Source organism: Diachasma alloeum, unplaced genomic scaffold (assembly GCF_001412515.2).
Source record: "Diachasma alloeum isolate Michigan unplaced genomic scaffold, Dall2.0 Dall_scaffold_00999, whole genome shotgun sequence".
Taxonomy (NCBI): domain Eukaryota; kingdom Metazoa; phylum Arthropoda; class Insecta; order Hymenoptera; family Braconidae; genus Diachasma; species Diachasma alloeum.
In genome coordinates, this window is record NW_021681114.1 from 33,331 (window position 1) to 54,280 (window position 20,950).

The 20,950-nt window shown below is 36.5% G+C and overlaps 1 protein-coding gene across 1 annotated transcript; it reads left to right on the plus strand.

Moving 5' to 3' along the window:
• Nucleotides 1-2,409: 2,409 nt before the first annotated feature.
• On the plus strand, nucleotides 2,410-16,419 carry LOC107045558 (E3 ubiquitin-protein ligase RNF126). The gene is made up of 7 exons (XM_015267863.2): nucleotides 2,410-2,539; nucleotides 3,898-4,014; nucleotides 6,710-6,816; nucleotides 7,238-7,351; nucleotides 11,159-11,319; nucleotides 11,614-11,729; nucleotides 14,967-16,419. The coding sequence occupies exons 1-7, from the start codon at nucleotides 2,456-2,458 to the stop codon at nucleotides 15,159-15,161; spliced, it is 894 nt and encodes a 297-aa protein (XP_015123349.1). The 5' UTR covers nucleotides 2,410-2,455; the 3' UTR covers nucleotides 15,162-16,419.
• Nucleotides 16,420-20,950: the final 4,531 nt, after the last annotated feature.

The window sequence follows — 20,950 nt, forward strand, 5'->3', positions numbered from 1 at the left end:
CAAAGATTGAAGCGTGAGATTGAGATGTTGTTGAGATGGACGATCTCAGAATTCACACGAAAAAAATTAACAAAATTAACTATTGTGAGATGTGTGAAAAATGTGAGTGGGCAAATTTTTATTTCTTAAATTTAATAATTGTATGATAATATAATTGTCGTTAACGTACAAAGTAAAAGATATTAAAAACAATAAACGCTGTTTCAATATTCATTTATATGCAGAAAAATAAATTCCATCGGATCCCATTGTGTGACGAACTTGATGGTAGCATCCCAGGTGCCAATCCCGGGAGTCCCCAAATTCACACACATTTTTAATCACAATCATTCGGCCCGGTGGCTTGGCGTAGTGGGTAAGTTTCGTTGCCTCACATGCGAAAGTTTTCCGAGTTCAAATCCCGGCCGGGTAGAATGGTACGATCTAACCATTTAAAGTCGTGATCGTAATTGCAGTAAGGCGAATGTCCCGGTAGCTAACTCTTTAAGGAAGAGTCGATGAAAGAACGTGCATAAAAATAAATTCGGTTATATTGGTCATAGAGGAATTATTCTAGAGGATTATCCAACTTTATTTGACCGAAAACAATTATTTTTAGCTATAAGAATATTAAACAAACATCAAACTAAACGAATTTATTATGTAAGAGCTATGTCCTAGTAGTTGAATCCAAAAAACGTCCATGTCCCAATAGAGTAGAACCCCGCTGTTTGCATATTTTTCACCTCGCTATTCGCATATTTGGACACGCCCTCCTCCCTTTCTCTAGTCCATAACCCCCTATGGGAAAGTACGCATAACCGACTGCGCATGTCATTTGATTCAAATTTTATGTCTGATCAACGCAATGGATAATACTAAATTTTTCGAATAATCCAAAATATTCTTAAATTCCTGAACTCAACATTTGTCGCAAATTTTGTTCTTCTAAAATTAATTTTTGTGAGAAGGCCCGGTAAACCGCGATTCTAACCTCGCTTCGCTCGGAGGAATTCCGGCCGTAAGGCAGCGTTTCACGGACGCTCCGCGTCCGTAAATCTCAGCCTACGGCCGTCATGACAAAAAATATTCTCCATCATACGGCCAAAAATAGTATATTTCGTCACTAGGCCGAAAAAAACTTTTCTGGCGAATATGAGTTTGCAGCCCGAGCCGCAGGCGAGGGCTGCAATCATATGAGCTAGAAAAGTTTTTTTTGGCCGTATGACGAACAGTATTTTTTGTCATGACGAGAGATTCACGGACGCGGAGCGGAGCGGAGCGTCCGTGAAGCGCTGCCTCACGGCCGGAATGACAAAAAAACTATTTCTGACGAATATGAGGTTTGCAGCACGCGCCGAAGGCGAGTGATATAATCCCACGAGTCTAAAATAGTATATTATATCATCAGGCGATAAAAGTATTATCTGGCGAATGTGGCTTTATAATCCGAGCCGAAGATGAGGATTATAATCACATTCGCCAGATAATGCTTTTATCGCCGTGTGACATACGATCTAACCGAGCGAAGCGAGGTTAGAATCGCGGTTTATCGGGCCTAATGACATAAACACTTTTCCCGCGAGTATCGAACCCTATTTTTCATCACAATGTCTGGGAATTGGGGTTTGTCACTTTACACATAGAGTGGTGAAAAAATATTTTTATGTGAAAAAGGGACGTTTTAGGCACGGGAAGCGTGCCTAAAAAGTTACTTTGTCGCACAGCGTGATGAAAAATATCGTTCGATACTCATAGGAAAAGTGTTTTTTGACTCGCGGGAGATTTATAGCACGAGCCGAAGGCGAGTCAAAAAACACTTTTCCGCACTCGTATCGAAATAGACTATTTTGACAGTGATGTTACGTTCAACGAGTGGTCGAACTGTGCCTTTTTCGTTTACACAAGTAAACGAAAAGGCCCTTTTCGGCACGCGCTGAACCTAGCAGGAGTGTCAAAAATACTATTTTCCAACCTTGTCACGGAAATAGCGATTCACGAGTTTGAATACAATCATTAAATACGTCATTTACATAGTTGTTGCGTTGAATACTAATTTTGTCTTCGAGTCAACTGTTCTGAATTGTATTAGTGTTTTTATTAAAATTTCGCCATTTTTGTCATAGTTCCGTAAAAATTGGGTTTCGACATTTTTAATAAACGTCCAGTGTCAAGAAATTCATATACAGCAAAAAATACCGGAGAAATAATTGTGCTAGCAAACTTTGCTAGAAAAATTTGAATATCCTTAAAACAAAGAAAAGCTCATCGAACTAAACCAAGTAACCCCCAAAATCCCGCGTTTCCATTCCTAAATGCATTGCAACCGATCAAATTAAATCAAAATTTAGCGCGTGCAATCGGCCATTTTGAAAAGCCGAGACATCCATGAAGTTTACTCCGGGTCAGTTGTATTAGTGCATCGTTTGGCTCACAGTCACCAATTACAGCCAGAGCCGACGGTATAACGCAAAACATGGCTGAAGCCGTTGTGGACGGGACTCCAATGTCCCGTTTTTTTTGTCACAAGTGTAGTGTTGAAATCCAGCGTTTATTACCTGTGAGTACCTCATCACTGCTACGGATATCGTCGAAATATTCTGTTGTCAACAAACTCAAAAACATCGTCGCTACTCCTAAACGAATAAGCTGTCACAAACCATGTGTGATTCAACCTTCCATCTTTCACATCCTTCCCTCACACCGCCGTCCCTTGTTTCCTTCCTCATCATGAGTCTTTTAAGGCAATTGGCAGAAAAACCCACTGGATCTACTCTTATAATTTATCTAAGCTATTCAGTTTTTCCGATACTATTCTGACATGTCAATTTTTCCAATGCTGACATATAGAGTAAATTGATCGATGCTACGCAAATACGAAAATCGTCATATAATGGTTGCTTCAGCCTCAATTTTGTCCTCTCCAAGGGACCGGGATGATTGTTATCAACGATGTTGATTACCTTCAGTCATTAAAGCTCCACTCCATTCGGAATTTCATCTTACGAGTCAAGTAATTTGGTCGTTAATGTTTGTAATAGATTTTATAACATTTCGGATTTCGTGACCAGGTCTTCACCATTGCAATATTGTCATCATTGTTAATCTTGGGAGTGAAAAAGTTTTTACATGAAGGAGTCCAATAAGGGAAAGGATATTCAACTCTAGTTCAGCTTTTGAAAAGTAGAGGAATCATCTGAGTGACATTTTTGTTTATAGCTATCTCCGAAATGAGTCATTGTTGGAGAAATTGTCATGATACCTTCTTTATGGGAGAGTTTGGCCTCTTTGAGTGAGGTCTTTAAGTTTACATTTTATTCTGGAATCGTGCATTAGCATGGTAATTCCGTAGTTAGCCATAAAAAGTGATTTGTCAAATAAAACTACAGTCAATTTGATAAGATGCCGTATCGCGTTTTTCGACTCTGTCTATTGTTCACCTTGGAGCGAGCATTTTTTAGAATGATGAAGATCAATAATATAAGCAGTGATGAGCCGTTCGCGCCAAGAGTAAAATCTCTAATCGGTATTGATGCGTTCATGACGAGAAATTGCAAATAAATATGTCAAGACACTGATTCTGGTAGCTGAGGGCATTTCTTTCGAGAAATTAATAATTTTTTAGAATATCTTCCATTGATGTGCAGCTAATATCTGAGTACTTGGCCCCATCCCAGTGGTCGGAATTTTTCCATCATTAATGAATTTCTTTAATCCAATGAATCTCTTTTCACTGCCACCTTTTATAGCCTAATAAATAAATCACAGAGGGAATTTTTCCTGAGCCCATCGATTATTAAACTACAAATATGCACTTTAACACATCAACCTGGAACATTTTATCATATTTCAATCCATTGTGAACTCATGTTTGATGATTTTACAATTTATTGTATTTTTCTTTTTCATCGTTTTCAGGATTACACATGTCCACATTGTGCCAGTGGATTCATAGAAAAGCTAGAAAACGAGGAAGATGACCATGATATGAGTATGGAAATTAGTGCTGAGGATTTCAATGATATTGATCTCGATGTAAGTAGTTATACTGTTAATTTATTATTACAACAAACGTTCACTATACTGTAAAGTGTTCCAGGGTTAAAATTTGTCATACTTTAACATAGACAAAGTATTTTTTTGACGAAATGACCTGTTGTACACTATAGAGTGCCTTCATTTTTCGGTACACGTAATGTTTAGCATTAATATCATGTCAAATGAGTCAACGGCTGACCCTTACCTTCTTGGAAATTGATCTTGATTTTTTCTACAATTGGGGGACTACAAAAACTATCTCTCAATTTTTTTTCAGATTTCTTTCAACAGCCCATTTCAGAGATTTGTTTTTTCGTTTTTTTTTCAATAATTCCAGTTCTATTCATCCAATTTTGATTTATGACCCGTCAAAATTTTCGATTTTCTACCATATATATAAGAATTCTTTGAGTAATATTTTTGTTCAATCCCTAGGTGCTCATAATACCGAACTTTAAAAATTATGTCACATTTTATTTTTGCCGTCTTTTTTACAGTAACCCTTGTAATCAAAACAAGCATTTTGAGCCGTCATACAAGTTGGGTTTTGTTCTGGATCTAGTTTATTTCCAATTTTTTCCTCTCGAAATTCCACAAAGTTAATCAAAATACCCCAAAATGGCGTTTATTGGCTTTGATTATAAACAGTATGAAGTGAATTTAAATATATGCTTATATGTTACATTTTTCTTTCATACACAATCGAAGTCATTTTGAGGTGTTTTGACCAAATTCGTGGAATTCCGAGAAGAAAAAATTAAAAATAAAATAGATTCAGGACGAAACTCAACTTCTATGACAGCTTAAAGTACTTTTTTTAATTATAAGAGTTACTGAAAAACCGATGAGAAAAGTAAAAGGTGATATAACTTTAAAAATTCAAGTTTTTCAATTTTTAAAAATATTTGGTATTATGAGCACCTAGGGATTGAAAAAAAAATTATCCAAAATTGTCTTCTAGATGGTAGAAAATGGAAATTTTTGAGCCATCGTAAATTAAAATCGGTTAAATAGGGGCTTAATTTTTCTTGAATTCCACAATTTGAAATTCAGATTGCGATACTTTTCAATTTAGTGGAATTCTATTTTTATAATGAGAATGTATTGATTTCAGTCTCTATAGACAAGGTCTTATTATCAACCATCACATATGAAAAATTGAATAGAAAATCTAGCGAATTCGCTAAAAAATCTATTGTAATTCTATGGGATTTCTATATGATTTCTATTGAGACAATAGAAATTCTGTTTGAATTTTACTCTTGAGGTTTTTTCTATAAGAATGCTTGGGGATCAATTTGTTAAGTTTTTTCCACTCGGATTCTGTAATGCAAAATAAAACAAAATCTGGCGGAAAATTTGTCCCCAATAATTCTAATAAAAAAAATCTGAAGAGAAAAATTCGAACAGAAATTCAAAATATATTAACTTTTTCTTATCAAATATGCAATAAAATCAACGCAAAAAAAAAACAAGTAGAATTTTTCAATAGAATTCCAATAGAAGTTGGATAGAAACCCCATAGAATTCCTATAGAATTCTAATAGAATTTTCTAGCGAATTCGCTAGATTGTCTATTGGTTTTTTTCATGTGGGATCCAATATGTCAAAACAAGCAGGGGTCCGAGCCTATCCGATAGAAGACATGTGACCGTTATGTTTTTTTCTATCAATTCCATTGGTAGTAAGTTTCCGAATGGATTCGTAGCAATTCCCGGTCCTTATGACAGGCATACAACCGTAACCACATACCACAAGGTGCCTACAGGAAGATATTCAATTTTTTAATGAAATAGGTTTATAGCCCATCCAGAATACCAACCTTCAATATTGTAAGAGCTTTAATGATACCAAATTTCAACTTGCTATTTTCATTTTTTATCAAAATATCGTGCGTACAAGAATGGAAAAATTTCAAAAATAAAAAAAACGTGAATATCTTGGAAGCTTTGTATGAACGGACATATACATATTTTTTTGATTGATCTAGATAGAAGTCGTGGAGACGCGTATTTTGAAAAAAAAATTGAAATCGGTGCGGTAGTGTTTGAGATATCTAGGAAAAACGAAATTTAAATAAGTTGTTATATCTCAGGAACTACTGGGCTGATCGGGCTGAAACAGCGCTCCAAAGTTGAGCTCAATAATAGCTACAATGAGCCAAAATTTCAAATTTTATTCACAAATTTCACCATATTTATGTGGAATTTTCGAAAAATTAATCACCAAAAACCCAAGCTATCGAATACATACAGACATGACCCTAAAACCATTGTTTCTTCAAGTTCTTCACATTCTAAACCATTTGCAATCAAAATTAGAAAATGGAAAAATCGGTCAAAAACAAGGCTTTCATTCGGAGGCAAAAAGAAGAGTCTCCATTGTGTGTAACAGATTATTTTGCCGAGAAATTTTGCTATGTCGGCAAGTATGCTCCAAATTCACACTTATCATTAATACTCCATTCATATCGAAAAAAAAACTAATAATTCAACCACAATGCCAAGAGACATTCTCTGTAGCTAAATAAATTTCTAACGAGAAATGGCTTTTTAATCGGGCTGAAAGCAATTACGCAGTCTCAAAATGAATGCATAACCAATGGAGATTTCACCTTTGGGCTGAATCGTCTATCAGAGTCAATAGGAATTTCGTAAATATTACGTGACGATAAAATGTTTAATTTTCTCAGCAACAAATGTACATGGAGCTCAGTGACATTCCCGAGCTCACTGTATCTGGCTCAGATGGCGGTACAGGATTACCACGGGATAGGAGGCGAAGTGATGTACAAAATAGGTCAGAATTATTTTCACCGCCTCTTTATAACATTAATTGAATTTCAAACAATGTTATTCATGAATGTTACTCAAAAAAGGCTACTCAGTAGCAACAATTTACGAGTGGTGAAACGAAACAAGTAAGACCTTTCATAGGACCTTTTTTGTAGTTGCCAAATTTTTCTTCAAAAAAGTATTTTAAAGATTCTCCCTAACATGGTACTTATCAAGATGATCCAATCATTACCAATTGAAATGAGGTGTATTATCTCAATACTGTTTCACCACTCAATCTAACTTTGATGATCATCCATCAAAGTATTCATCATCGAGAAAATATTTGAATAGTCCTGATTTTTTAAGAAGAATCGAAGCTTTGAAATCATCGAGCTAATCCCGAACGAGTGAAAAATTTGAAAGCTAGGCTTGATATTTCGCAGATTGTCAAATGCACGACAGAGACGACGAATGTTGTCTTCCGAAAATCTTTTCCATGAGTTCTTCATTAATCTCACCGGACTAAGACGTCCCGTCGCTACGGGTCAGCCACCTGTGTAAGTAAATATTTTTTTCAACCTTCAAAAAAATTGAAGCATAATTACAATTATCTAATGATTCAAGTGCATATTCTCGTATGTCAAGTGAAGCACTATCTGTAAAAATCTAAGGACTAGGTTGAGTTAAAAAAACATGTTGAGAAACGTTTTTCGAGAGATTTTCATCAACTACAAAGAACGTTTTTTAAGATTGTCTTAAAACGGACACGACTTTTTTTCGTATTCATAACTGAGAAACAGATTTATCAATTGAGCTCGGTCTGGCCTCATTACAAAGGGATTCAACTGTACTTCCCACTGAAAAAGAAATATTCCTAACAATAACTATACTCATTTATGAAAAATCTAATTATTCACTTGTTTTCACTTAGCCATAATCTAGAGAATGCGTAGCTTTGAGCAAAATATCAGAAGACTATCTTGGAGTCGTTTAAATTTCTCTTAAGGGAGATCTTTTGACGATTTTTCTTGAATGTTTCCAACGTATCTGAAAGATTTAAAAAATAATATTCTCTGCATTGTTGACATATCACGTATTTAAAAGGAAAAGTATACGCTAAAAATGAGCTTTTCTGGCAAAAGGCCGTACCTGCCAGCATATACGATCTTTTGCTTTTAGGAAATCCATCAACGTGAACCCAAAAAATGTAAAATATTTCGAGATTAGTTATCAACGAAGAAACGGCCTTTTGCTTTTTATAGTTGGAAAAATATATCACCCAAAGTGGAAAAGTTGTATATTCAGCTATAATACCCCAAGACCTTCAAAATTATCGGATATTTCCCGAATGTTTTGTTGCATAGCAACGAGAGGGATCAGTTTTGCAGATTAAAATCCCGAGCGCGTAGCGCGAGGGATTTTACTGCTAAGCTGATCCCGATCGTTGATATGCAGGAAAACTTGAGGGAAATATCCGATGAATTTTGAAGGTCGAGCGGTATTCAGAGGACAATTTCTTCAATTCTGATTTTGGCAGATCAGGGTGCAGTGTTCGGGGTTACGGGACACACCTCACCAAAATGTGAGGAATATCTGTCAAATTCGTAGAAAACAATTGAGAGGCTACAGGGAAATTATCAGTCTGATAATTTCCCTGCAGTCGGGAAAATTATCAGTGTGAAACGCGTCACGTGACTTCGAATACTGCACTCTGATTGGTCAAAATCAGAATTGAGGAAATTGTCAATTTTTGATTTTGCTTGCACCTTGATATGTATATCTTTTTCAAAAAGTTTCCTTCAACTTCACTCATTTTTCATCACAGAAATTAGAATATATTTCTATTCAGTGAGAGAATGATGAACACAATTCTTTTCGTCATTCCGGCCGTAAACAAACGCTATGCGTTCGTAAATTGTTGCCTACGCCCGTTATGACAAAATAGTATATTTCGAACAATATTTTTCATCACAATGTGGCGGAAATTGGACTTTTAGGCACGCGGAGCGTGCCGAAAAGTTCACTTTTCGTCACAGCGTGATGAAAAATACAATTCGACATACGGCCTAAAAAAACTTTTCTAGCTCATATGATTGCAACCCTCGCCTTCGGCTCGGGCTGCAAACTCATTCGCCAGAAAAGTTTTTTTCAGCCGAATAACGAAACATACTATTTTGGCACTGCTGCTACGTTCACCTTGTGCCGAAAAGTGCCTTTTCCGTACTGACCTTCACTTTTCCTCGTCCGGGGATTGGTATTGGCCCTTCCCCAAACTCGTAAAAGTGAAAATCACTGTGGAAAAATAACGTTGGAAAAACCTCATGGCACTCATCCTGAAATATACTATTTCGTTTACGAATATACAAGAATGCACTTTTCGGCCACTCGCTGTACGTAACATAACTGTCAAAATAGTATATTTCAATGCGAGTGAGACGGAATTTTCACGAGTGTGAAGTTGACGGCCCGAGGCGACACCAACGGCTGCCAATGACACAAGCTGAAAGTTCCCGTCTCACATGTGACGAAAAGTGAACTTTTCGGCACGCTCCGCGTGCCTAAAAGTCCAATTTCCGCCACATTGTGATGAAAAATATTGTTCGTAACTCGTGAAAAAATGTTTTTTAGCTCATGGGATTATATCACTCGCCTTCGGCTCGTGATATAAACCTCCCACTCGCCAAAAAACACTTTTTTGCACTCGTTACGAAATATACTATTTTGACAGTGATGTTACGTTCAGCGAGTGGCCGAACTGTGCCTTTTTCGCTTACAAGTAAACGAATAGCTTCGTTACAAGGCCGGAACTAACTTTTCTGACAAATTATGTTACTAAGCTGGCGATATAATTATTTGATCTTAATCAAAGACACGGAAAGCTTCTAGTAACATCAACTGGAATATTGACGGTATAACCTGTCCAGGGAAAAGGAAATCGAACAATGCAAAATTTTGTCTTTACGACCTTTTCATTTTAGGTCATTTTCAATTCCTGAGGACAGAAATTAAAGGCAAAAGTCGTCGTGTATGAACAAAAAAATCGTCATTACAACCTGTTATTTTTAGGTAATTTTTCATTTCTGGGGAATGGGGATATAAGTGAGAAGCAAAATTCGTATATGGGGTATTCCATGTGAACTCACCCAGGTCAAAACCCTCACCACCGCCAATCATATTGCCGATTTTTCCTGTGCTTGTATATGGAAAAATATGACTTCTCAAATTTTTTCAGATTTTTCGAGGCATCCTGTGGACAGCCATGTTTTTTGCAAGTTTTATCTTCAAATGCCTGTAACTTCCGTAAAAATCAACCGATTTGAGTTTTTTTTTTTTCACAAAATGTGCGTCTTCGAACACACTTTCCATATAAAAATATGCCAATTTTTTTCAATTCGTTCTTCCATCGATTTCCTCAGAAAAACCTCAAAAAACTTCAAAAAACGAGTCGTTTTCAAAGTTGAACCCTTTTTATATTTTTCAAAAAATTTCAGTGGATATATTGGACCAAAACAAAATTTTTCACTAAAGGCCAAAGTGGGCTTCCTATTTCGTGGCCGTCATTTCCAATTTGAATATATGAATCCGGGATGAAAAATTTCAAAAATTTCAAAATTCTTTTCGCATTTGAACGCAGAAGCATTATTTGAATTTACCGCCTGAAGAATCACTGCATTATATTCGAATCTGGAATAATTTGATGATTTTTTGAAAATTCGTTAACAATAAATCTTTCCGAGTGGTGTGTTCTAATAGAGATCCCACTTTGGCCTTTGGTGAAAATTTTTATTTTGGTCCAATATATTCACTGAAATTTTTTGAAAAATATAAAAAGGGTCCAGTTTGGAAAACGACTCGATTTTTGAAGTTTTTCTGAGGAAATCGATGGAAGAACGAATTGAAAAAAATTGGCATATTTTTAAATGGAAAGTATATTCAAAGACGCACATTTTGTAAAATTACAGGCATTTGAAGATAAAACTTGCAAAAAAGCATGGCTGCTCACAGGATTCCTCAAAAAATCGGAAAAAATTTGAGAAGTCATATTTTTCCATATACAACCACAGGAAAAATCGGCAATATGATTGACGATGGTGAGGGTTTTGACCTGGGTGAACTCACATGGAATACCCCATATGCAGCTCATAATCAATCTGAAAATGTTGGTATTATAATAAGTTTCTCCAGTATTTTCACGGAAAATTGCAGAAAAAATGAGTGGAGCTACGACCTTCTCCCTTTAAGAAACTCGGAAAGTAGCTTTTTGGCGATTATGATCGTTTGCTTTTGGACACGCGATATAGAGTTCCCCCCTTTTTCCTACTTAAGTAAATGCTAATTATTAATTTCTGTGTGATGATTATTAGGTTTTTCTTGGGTAATCCTGGTGACTATGTGTGGGGTAGAGATGGACTGGACTCTATAGTAACGCAGCTACTCAACCAAATGGACGGAAGTGGTCCACCTCCATTACCACGTCAGCAAATTGACGAAATTCCAAATACCACAATTAGCCAATCACACATTGGTGAGGATAATAATATCTGGAATTTTTGTCATTGACTTGGATGTATAAATTCGTTATTGGATAGAAAACAAGTCGAATAATTCTACCTATAACATCTGTTAATTATGTACTGATAATTTGGTAAATGAGCGGTTTTTACACGAGATATTAGTGACCAATTTTGTAACTGAAAAGTTCTTTACTCGAAAGGTCTAATTATTTCGTCTAACTTCACTCATTACTGAGATTAATCATCAATTGATAATTTAAAACAGTGATACTTATTTAAACCGGCCTTTCTACTTTGCATTGCAGATTGCAAACTACAATGTTCCATATGCTGGGAGGATTTTATTCTGTCTGAATCCGTCAGGCAATTATCGTGCAAGCATTTGTATCATACACCGTGTATTGTTCCTTGGCTAGAACTTGTAAGTATTTCTTTTTCCAAATCATTAGATAAAACTTCCATTCAATTATTTTCTGAACATTTCCGAAATTGATAGATTTAGAGATAATCGCGAAGAAATTTCTCTGTTAGACCTGTAAATAAGATTTTTTCATAGCGGAGAATGGGGCAAAATGAAACAGTCAAAAAACGACTGTTTGACACAATTTAACAAAAAAAAATTTTTTTATTAACTTTTGTTTACTAACTTTTTTTATTCTTGGGAGTGCTGACGAGAATAATAAATTTCCATTAAGTAAAATGGAAAATTATTGGGAAGATTTGACGGGAGAAGATTTTGTCAATGGATTAATTAAAATAAAAATGAAACAGCAAAATCCAAAATCCAAAGCAGGGCCCAGGAGGAAACCCAGATGGGGAAAAAGGATAATGTGATGCTGAATTTCAATCGAATGAAAACAGAAAAGTGTAATCGCCCTAATCTAATCAATTGAATTATAGATTAAATATTTCATATTACATAGTTGAAAAGAGAACTGTGGATAAAATTAGTGAAAATTATTAATATTGTCGTCTCGATAGGAGAAATATATGAAAAACTTTCGGGAGTTTCGAATGATCAGAGAACGTAGACTCCGCGATAACGAGGTCTTAGTTTGGCTGGTGGAGAGTCAGGGACAAGCTGACTAGTGGACGTTCAGATCGACATCCAACAGGGGAGTGGGAGTTATCTGTGGAGGTAGTCGATACGCTATTTGGCTCGCTAAATAAGAAAACGCCACCTAGGATCTAAGGCGCACGGGCACTCACACACACAACACAACCAAATTTTGGGTTTGCGTAGGCGCGTATATGAGCGCCTTAGAGCGACCATATTGACGAAAAACAGCGCCTTCAACGGTATTTGGCGCGTCCAATATAATGGTTTCGAATATCAGTGATTTTTTCGAACTGCATGTTTTTTTCTACCGAATAGAAAATTATTATTCTCATCAGTACTCCCAATAATAAAAAAAAAGTTGATAAAAAAAAATTTTTTTTTGCTTGAATTGCCTCAAGTAGTCGTTTTTGGGCTGTTTTATTTTGCCCCACTCTCCTTTACATAGAAGAAATGATCTGAAAAATGTGGATGAGTATTATCGTCGTTTTCAGGATTTATTTGATTATAATGAATAAAATGTCGCAAGCAGTAATAAAATTCATCCATGCTCCCCGGTATGGTTTTATCGAGATACGCGGCAGCGTATCGGCCAAGAAAAGTTTTGACTCTGATTGTACAAAACATCAGGCCGATGGCTGCCGTGTATCTATACACGAAGCAACTATCCCCTCCACTACCTCCGAATCATATCCATTAAATAAAATACAAACGTGACGAACTACATGAAAAATACTCGTAGTTACATTATATAAATTGACCACAAGTTTCTCATTGATATAACTACTTTTTTGTTCGAAGCAATATTTTAAAAAATACGCGCATAGCAACGGGTTCATATGCAGATTCTCGCATTTTACATCACTCCTATAATTTTTTTGTTACGGAGTTGGTAGCAGTGCAATACAACCACACGCACCAAGGAGGGAAGCCCGCGAATTTACAAATTTAATATTGTTGTACCCAGCATGGGGGGTACTTATAATTATAGTAGGTTCTAGGCTTAAGGATGTTCTACATCCTTTCTGCCAAAATTCACGTTTTTTCAATGTTTCTGGCAAACTTATGATGGAATTGATGTGAAAAAATAACGTTTTTGCGTTTTGTCATTATTTAATGACTGACGAAATTTTAAGGTGGTGCGAACATTTTCCTGCGTTTTCTCTAAACTTTTAAAAAGAATCACAAAACTGTAGAAAAAACGCATGAAAATTATCGCACCACTACGCAACTTCGTGAGCCATTAAAGAATGACAAACCACAAAATCGTTATATTTTTTCACGTCACTCCCATCGATAATTTGCCAGAAAAATGAAAACAACGTCAATTTTGGCTAAAAGGGTGTCGAACATCCTTAAAGGGATAAATCCCACCAATGGTTTATCGGTATTTAAATATGAGAATTTATTACATGATTATAATTACTGTGTCATCTGACTGATTACAAAGAGTTTACGACTTTTGTACGCGTCGGAGTCCAATTAAGGTCTGTTCTGTGCAGACCCAATCGTCTCTAAAATAATACATTGATTGTTTACATTTCATCACTTGGTCAGCATAATCCAGTTACGCTGGCAAGTGTCACGCTGACAATGCTGTATGTCCACATATTAAACAATAACGCAATTGACCAAATCTGGGGCATAACAACCCAGTGACTTCGCTAGAACATTATATTGGATACCATTATTGCACTTTCCATTAGTTTTTGGCCGATTGTGTTGCAAAATTCGGCAGTTTCACTATTCTTTTATATTTTTTTCGTGAGGAGGAAATTTCAAAAAGGCCCCAATTTTTTGAGTATTCGTAATTAAATTTGTTAATTATTGTTGTTCATTTTTGCGGCAANCAATCTTGAATAAATAATAAAAAGTCGGTGCAAATAACGACTGTGGAATAGAACTATTTGTTTTACTTCGATTGTTAATTGGAAAGATGATTTATCGTGTGAAAAATAAATGAGCCGAATTGAAAAACAAAAACAAATGTTTTTGTAAAAACTGCGCCAAGAAAAAGTTTTGCTTGGTTCTTACTGGGAAGTCGAAATTTTTGAAAAATACAAAGAAATGAAAAAGAAAGCCAAGTCAGCAATGTCGAATAAACGAAAATAGTGCACAATCAGATTTCTATCTGAGAAATTGTTTCAAATCGAATGAGGATTTTTAAAAAATTCTTCATGAAATAAATTAGTAGAAGGAGGACCAACGTTCTCGGCGCGGAGTTTTTCATCTCATTGTCTAGTATCGATCTAATTCTCCATCTTCTGATCCGCGCCAAGGACGTTGGTCCTCCTTCTACTAATTTTTTATTTCATGAAGAATTTTTAAAAAATCCTTATTCGATTTGAAACAATTTCTCTTATAGAAATCTGATTGTGCACTATTTTCGTTTGTTCGACATTGCTGACTTGGCTCTCTTTTTCATTTCTTTGTATTTTTCAAAAATTTCTACTGCCCAGTAAGAACCAAACAAAACTTTTTCTTGGCGCAGTTTTTGTACAAAAACATTTGTTTTTGTTTTTTTAGGGTTTAATCCTACGCCATGCTGTAAACCGGTACTTTACAGCTGTGCTCTCGATCAATTTTATTTTTAAATTTCAGCATGGAACGTGTCCAATATGCCGACAGAGTCTTGGAGACCAAAGCTCTGCAGAGGCAAATCAGGACGAAGTCGGGCCAAGCCTGGCAGCGCTCTTCAGAGCAGTTCAGAGCAGCAATCAATTCAACAGCAGAGCATCATCTACCTCCTCATCGACAAGTAGCAACTCCAGCAATGACTCCTCCAATGAACATTAAATTAACAAATTTTGTAATGAATTATTGTACAGTGTCGCTCCTCCTCTGACTTAGGTTCATACATTTCACTATTTTTGTTTCCCACACGCGAAGAAATTGTATACAGCACACTTAATTATCCCATTTTGAACAGGAGCATATACATCCCATCATCTAGTTCTGGAAATTATTTATAAAAGTACCCGGACGTCGTGAAATTGAGAAACGAGGAGACAGTCATCACCTACTGAAAAGTTCATTTTATTTCCATTTTCGTTCGTATTCACAATCGTTGGTGTGAATTGTTAATTATTTATAGGAAAATATCAATGATTAATGGAAACAAAAATGGATGGAAGCAGGAGAAGATGCGGGTAGCAGCGGCAATTCAGAATATTTTTCTCTCTCATTGAATTGAATTATTTTTCGTCATTTTGACAAGTTTCTCCGAGGAATGAATCCACGGAATTAAAAAAATTGTTAAATTGTAAGAGCTTCATTATCAACTCATGCTCAATCTTTCATTCAATAAATGAGTAAACGAATTGAATTTATTCAATCACCTCTTTGCATTCATCAAGATTTTATCTTATGTGATTCGTAGAGAAATTACATCAAAATAAATTTGCAGATTATTTTGTCTCTCTTCGGAAGACGAGAATTTGAACAGAAACGTCGAATTGCCTCTCTTGTGAAGAGTTATGCGTTTCACAAATGAAGTCTCTCGACATTCTCTGAAATCTCAGTGTCCGAGATATTTTCATAATAATCCGTTTTTTTTATTTCTACCAATACGTCACGATTTTTAACGAGTATACACTCGTTACATTCAATATACACTCAAAATAATGTTCTGTCATCCATGAGGAATGAATTACATATGCTGAGGTGAATTGAGAATTTAGTTGCAATGATTTGATTATTGTCTCATCATTTTCATAATCTCAGTATGGATGTATCAAGAAATGAGAAGAAAAGTTGGAGAAGTATAAACAAATCATAAATTACTATCGTAAAGTGGCTGAAGAGTGTATGAGCACAAAAACTCATTTTGTGAATAATTAAAAGAAAAAAGTAATATTAAAAGATATTAATCGAGTTTGTTACGGAAGATGGAATAACAATGGGAAGTCTAGGCAGAATTTTCCTACGTCTACAGTTAACGCTATGATGTAATGATAATCCAGCTTTATAGTTGATAAACGTGTAAATTAGGAAAGTTATTTAAAAAAATGAGAAGGAAATAATACAAAATAAAACCCATGTATTTATTCATCAATTCATCACTAGTTGCAATTTTTTACCTCTCGTGATTGATTGCTGAGGTTTGAGTAGAGATTATTGAATTTTCAGTAGTGATGCCACGATTCCAAAATTATTGGTTATTTTTCAATTGTTGCAATCACATTTTTCCCGTGAAGGAAAGTTTGAGAAAAATTCTGGAGTACCAGTGGTATTTGTTGGAATTCTTTTATTCGAATGTCGGCCAATCGGAGTGCAGCATTCCGAGAAAACACAAGTACAGAACTAGGAGAATTTTTCCAAAATAAAACTGTTGGGTAGCCTCAGGTACTACCCGCTTATTAACTGTCACGCGAAAAATAGTACATTTCATGCCCGAGCCTTGGAAAACAGATCATTCTCCCCCCCGTGCAAGATTGCCTTCCGAGCCGAAGGCGAAGATGGCAAGCACGTGGGGAAGGGTAATATGTTTTTCATGGCGAGGCGTGAACATTATTTTTCGTGTCACGGGGCTGCGCGCCACGAAATTGGCATTTTTCAGGTCTTGCGACACGAAAAATAAATATTCAAAATAATATTATATGACCGACGGCGGTGGCTGTGTGGTTAGAGTGTGGGATTGGAATGCGGGAGACCCGGGTTCGATTCCTGGCTGGGGGGGCTAAAATTTGACACTCTAAATTTCACGGTTTCATTGTCGAGCGGGAGTCTCGCACGAGACGACTGTACCTGGGCAGCTTTTTCCCTCAAATGAGGTTTTCACTGGTCGTTCGGCGAATGTGGTACAGGGGGTTGGGGGTGGGAAGGGAACAAATCGTAAAAACCCGAAAGAATATACGAGAAGAAAAAAAAATTATATGTGAGCGAATCCGCCAATTCTGTATATAAAAAAATTGCCGTAAAGTTTTAAAGGTTTTGTTCTTACTTTTTTTTCGAAAGTGTATAGCATAGTCCAAAAGAAGAACAATGAGCGTAACCGGAGCTCTCTAACTCAATAATTGACGGAAATATTGAAAGATGAAATTTTTTTTCTTCTAAAAACATTTTTTTCAATTCGAATTACGAGCCACTAACAAGGAGAGGTCACGCCTTTCGGGTCACCAATTTGGCTGGGTCTCTGTGTATTTCAAGAGGCCCACCGGTTGAGTGCATCCCTAAATTCCTAGGGTGCACAACTCGGAAATAAGGGAGAAATTCCTATTCAAACTTTTAAGTTCAAGACCCACACCAGATTTTTTTTTTGTTCATTTTCGCAGAAAATGTTCCTTTTAGCACAATTAAATGATTCAAATGATGGAAAATGAATTTCAATGACATATATCGAATATTACCTTCATTGACGGGAAAATGCGTTCGAACTGTCTCCCTGTCTCGGCGGCGCCCCGCCCATAGGGACGTCTAGTCTGATGCCTGCGACGAATATGTCTCGCTGCGTTTCGCCTGAAGGAACAGGTCAGAACAGTGGCATAGCATAAGGCGCCTATAAAAGGCGATAGAAAAGGTCGATCCTGCGAGTAAACCGTCAGTTGGAAACCAACATCCAAACGCAGCAGACGTATATTTTGTGAGTTGTGTACCCAAAATTAGTGAAGAAATAGGATAAAATGGAGCAAGAAGCTGCATCATCATCTCATCATCTAGCAGAGGAGATTCTTCGCAATTCTGTTCATAGTGAGGAATCGAAAAAACTCATCAGAGAAGCCGTAAGCCACTGTGAAGAGCTGTTATTGAGAAATGATCTCATAGTGGAGGAAACGCCAACGACGATTTCAGCACCAGCGGCGCTGATGGGAGAAGAAATCTTCCATCAGATCACGGAAATGTTGGGAGAGAGACAGATGGTGGAGGACGAGGAATTAATCTTTCCCAACGAAGAAGACGTGGATCAACTGTATGAGCCTGTCGAGGAAGCTGAGAGCTCTGATTCTGATGAGTACAAGCCTCCCGAAGAAAAAAAAAGAAATTAGACTTTGTCCCCCTGGAAACAAAGATCAAAGTGCTGAGGTTGGCCAGAGAACATCCAAATTGGAGCTTGGAGACACTCCAGAGGAAAGGCTCAAGGAGTTTGAAGAGAAAGGATGACTTGAAGCGTTGGGAGTAAGATGTCGCAAAGGGAGGAACAGTCTATAAAAAAATATGCTGCCATCGATTCATGGACCTATGATCACTTTGTAGAGGCTCGGGCAGAATACGCACAGGGAAAATTTGACTTGAACGTTTTCCCTTCCTAAGGGGGATATAATGGCAGGAAAATGAACCAACAGTATTTTTTCATTGCAGGTAACAACGAGGAATTTGCGGGAGTGGGCATTGGCCGCTGCCGCATTCAGGGATTCGAACTTCGAATTCAAAACCTGAATGTCTTGAGTAAAAAAATTCAAGAAGAAACACCACATTCGCCAGCGGAAAGTCATCAAGTACATCAGCCGCAAGCAGCACTGCACAATGACAGAGGTCCTGGAGGCGGCGAAAAAATTCTGTACACAAGTAAAAGCAATCACCAAGAATTTCCAGCATGCACTCATCATCAACACCGATCATATGGGTTGTCAATACCAGTCTGCTTATGATAGGACACTTGAAGAGAAAGGGTCAAGAACTGTGCTGGTACAAGAAACTGATCTGAACAAAATGAGTCACTCGTACACAGTACAGTATGGCATCACAATGTCCGGAAAATTGTTGCCTCATGTGTTCCTGTGTTTGCAGGAGCCCACAGGATCTTTCGGCCCACGAATGAAAAAAAATTGTCGACGCTTTGACTAATGAGTTCGGTAATGTTGCGGTAACTTGCTTGAAATCCGGCAAATTAGCGTCGGGGTTGTATCGTGAATTTCTCGAAAAAGTAATCCAATTTTACGTAGAAGATAATAATTTTTTATTCATAGTCGATTCCTGGGGGGGTCACAAATCCGGTGATTTACGATGAAATTTCCCTCAATCAAGACAATCTGTCAACTTGTACCGTGAAAATTATCTCTCCGAAATGTACTGCAATCCGTCAACCTTGTGATGTGTATTTGCATAGACAGATGAAAAATTTCATCAAGAAAATTCAGAACTGCACATATTTGGCTGCAGAAAAACGTGATATCGCATCTCGCGAAGATGCGATACGAATCCACTCATTGATCCATCATCAATTATCAGCTCCAGTTTTTGAGTCAATGACCAAATACGCATGGTTTGCATCTAAACTATCCGATGAAAGAAACATTTTCCTGAATGTCAATGAGGTATGTTTTCCCGTTGATAAATTGCAAGCGCCCTGTGCTTGCAAAAATACAGCTTTCATCTCTTGTAGTAGATGCAAGATAAATTTATGTTTTGTTTGTTTTTATGATAATTATCATCCAAAAAATTGTACAACTGACAGTGACTGAAAACAATAAAATTTACTACTTGTTCCTCAATTTCTGTTACATTTTTTAATTGAAATGATACAAAAATTCCGTAATTATGTTTTGAATGATTGAGTTGTGCTAAAAAGAACATTTTCTGCGAAAATAAAGAGAAAAAAATCCGGTCTGAGTCTTGAACTCAAAAGTTTGAACAGGAATCTTTCCCTTATTTCCGAGTTGTGCACCCTAGGGATTTAGGGATCCACTCTACTAGTGGGCCTCTCGAAATACACAGAGACCCAGCCAAATCGGTGACCCGAAAGGTGTGACCTCTCCTTGTAAGAGCAACAAACAAAATATGAACCCATATATTTTTTATTGGAAATTTTCTCAGCTTTTCGAAAAAATATTGTATTTCTATGTATCTGTGTCTTTGGCATGGGAAATTCAAAAAGAAAGTTTCAAACGGTCAGTTGGTGTCGTTCCTTACCCTTTTTTATTTTATTTTAATTTTTTTCATCGTAAAGGTCAGAAAATTTCCTGACGAACACCTATTTTCAATTTTGGAGCTCTGAAGAATTCAGAAGCAAAATGGAGAGAAAAACAAAATTTAGTCTTCCCAAAAAATTAGTTTTCTAATATCTCGGAATCTTAAGGGGAGACTACTATGAATTTTAAAAGTCGTGGGCTATTGGAATGAGGTTTCTCATACATTCAGGATCGATTATATATGTCTAAAATCGAATAATTAGTGCAAAAAAAATTGTTTATTGTTCGATTATCCCGGAAATGCTTAAAATATTGAAAATAGTCCAGGGCCTCCAATTTTTGAGCTACAGAATTTTTTTTCTCAAAATTTAAAAAAAATGTGTGCAATAACAGTTAAGAATTATATTGGATTATGTGTAGGAATACTCAATAAAAACACATTAGTTTTATTCTTCAAAGTAAAACTCTTTAATGATCGCACGCAGAAGGTATATCTTTCTCCAACGAAGTCTCTAGGACGACTAACTAAAAGTCATGAGAGTTTTCACTCTCTGGACCCATTTGACAAAAGGCCCTTGTTTCAATTTTCTTCAGCCTCTCCTTTGTGACTCACCATGAGGACTGTTTTTCTTCACGTCTCTATTTTCTAAGAAAAGCCATAAATGTCACCCTGAGTGTTTGGGTGGAAAAGAGAAAATGTTTAACTAAACTAAGAAATTAATTTTTGTATTCAGGCAT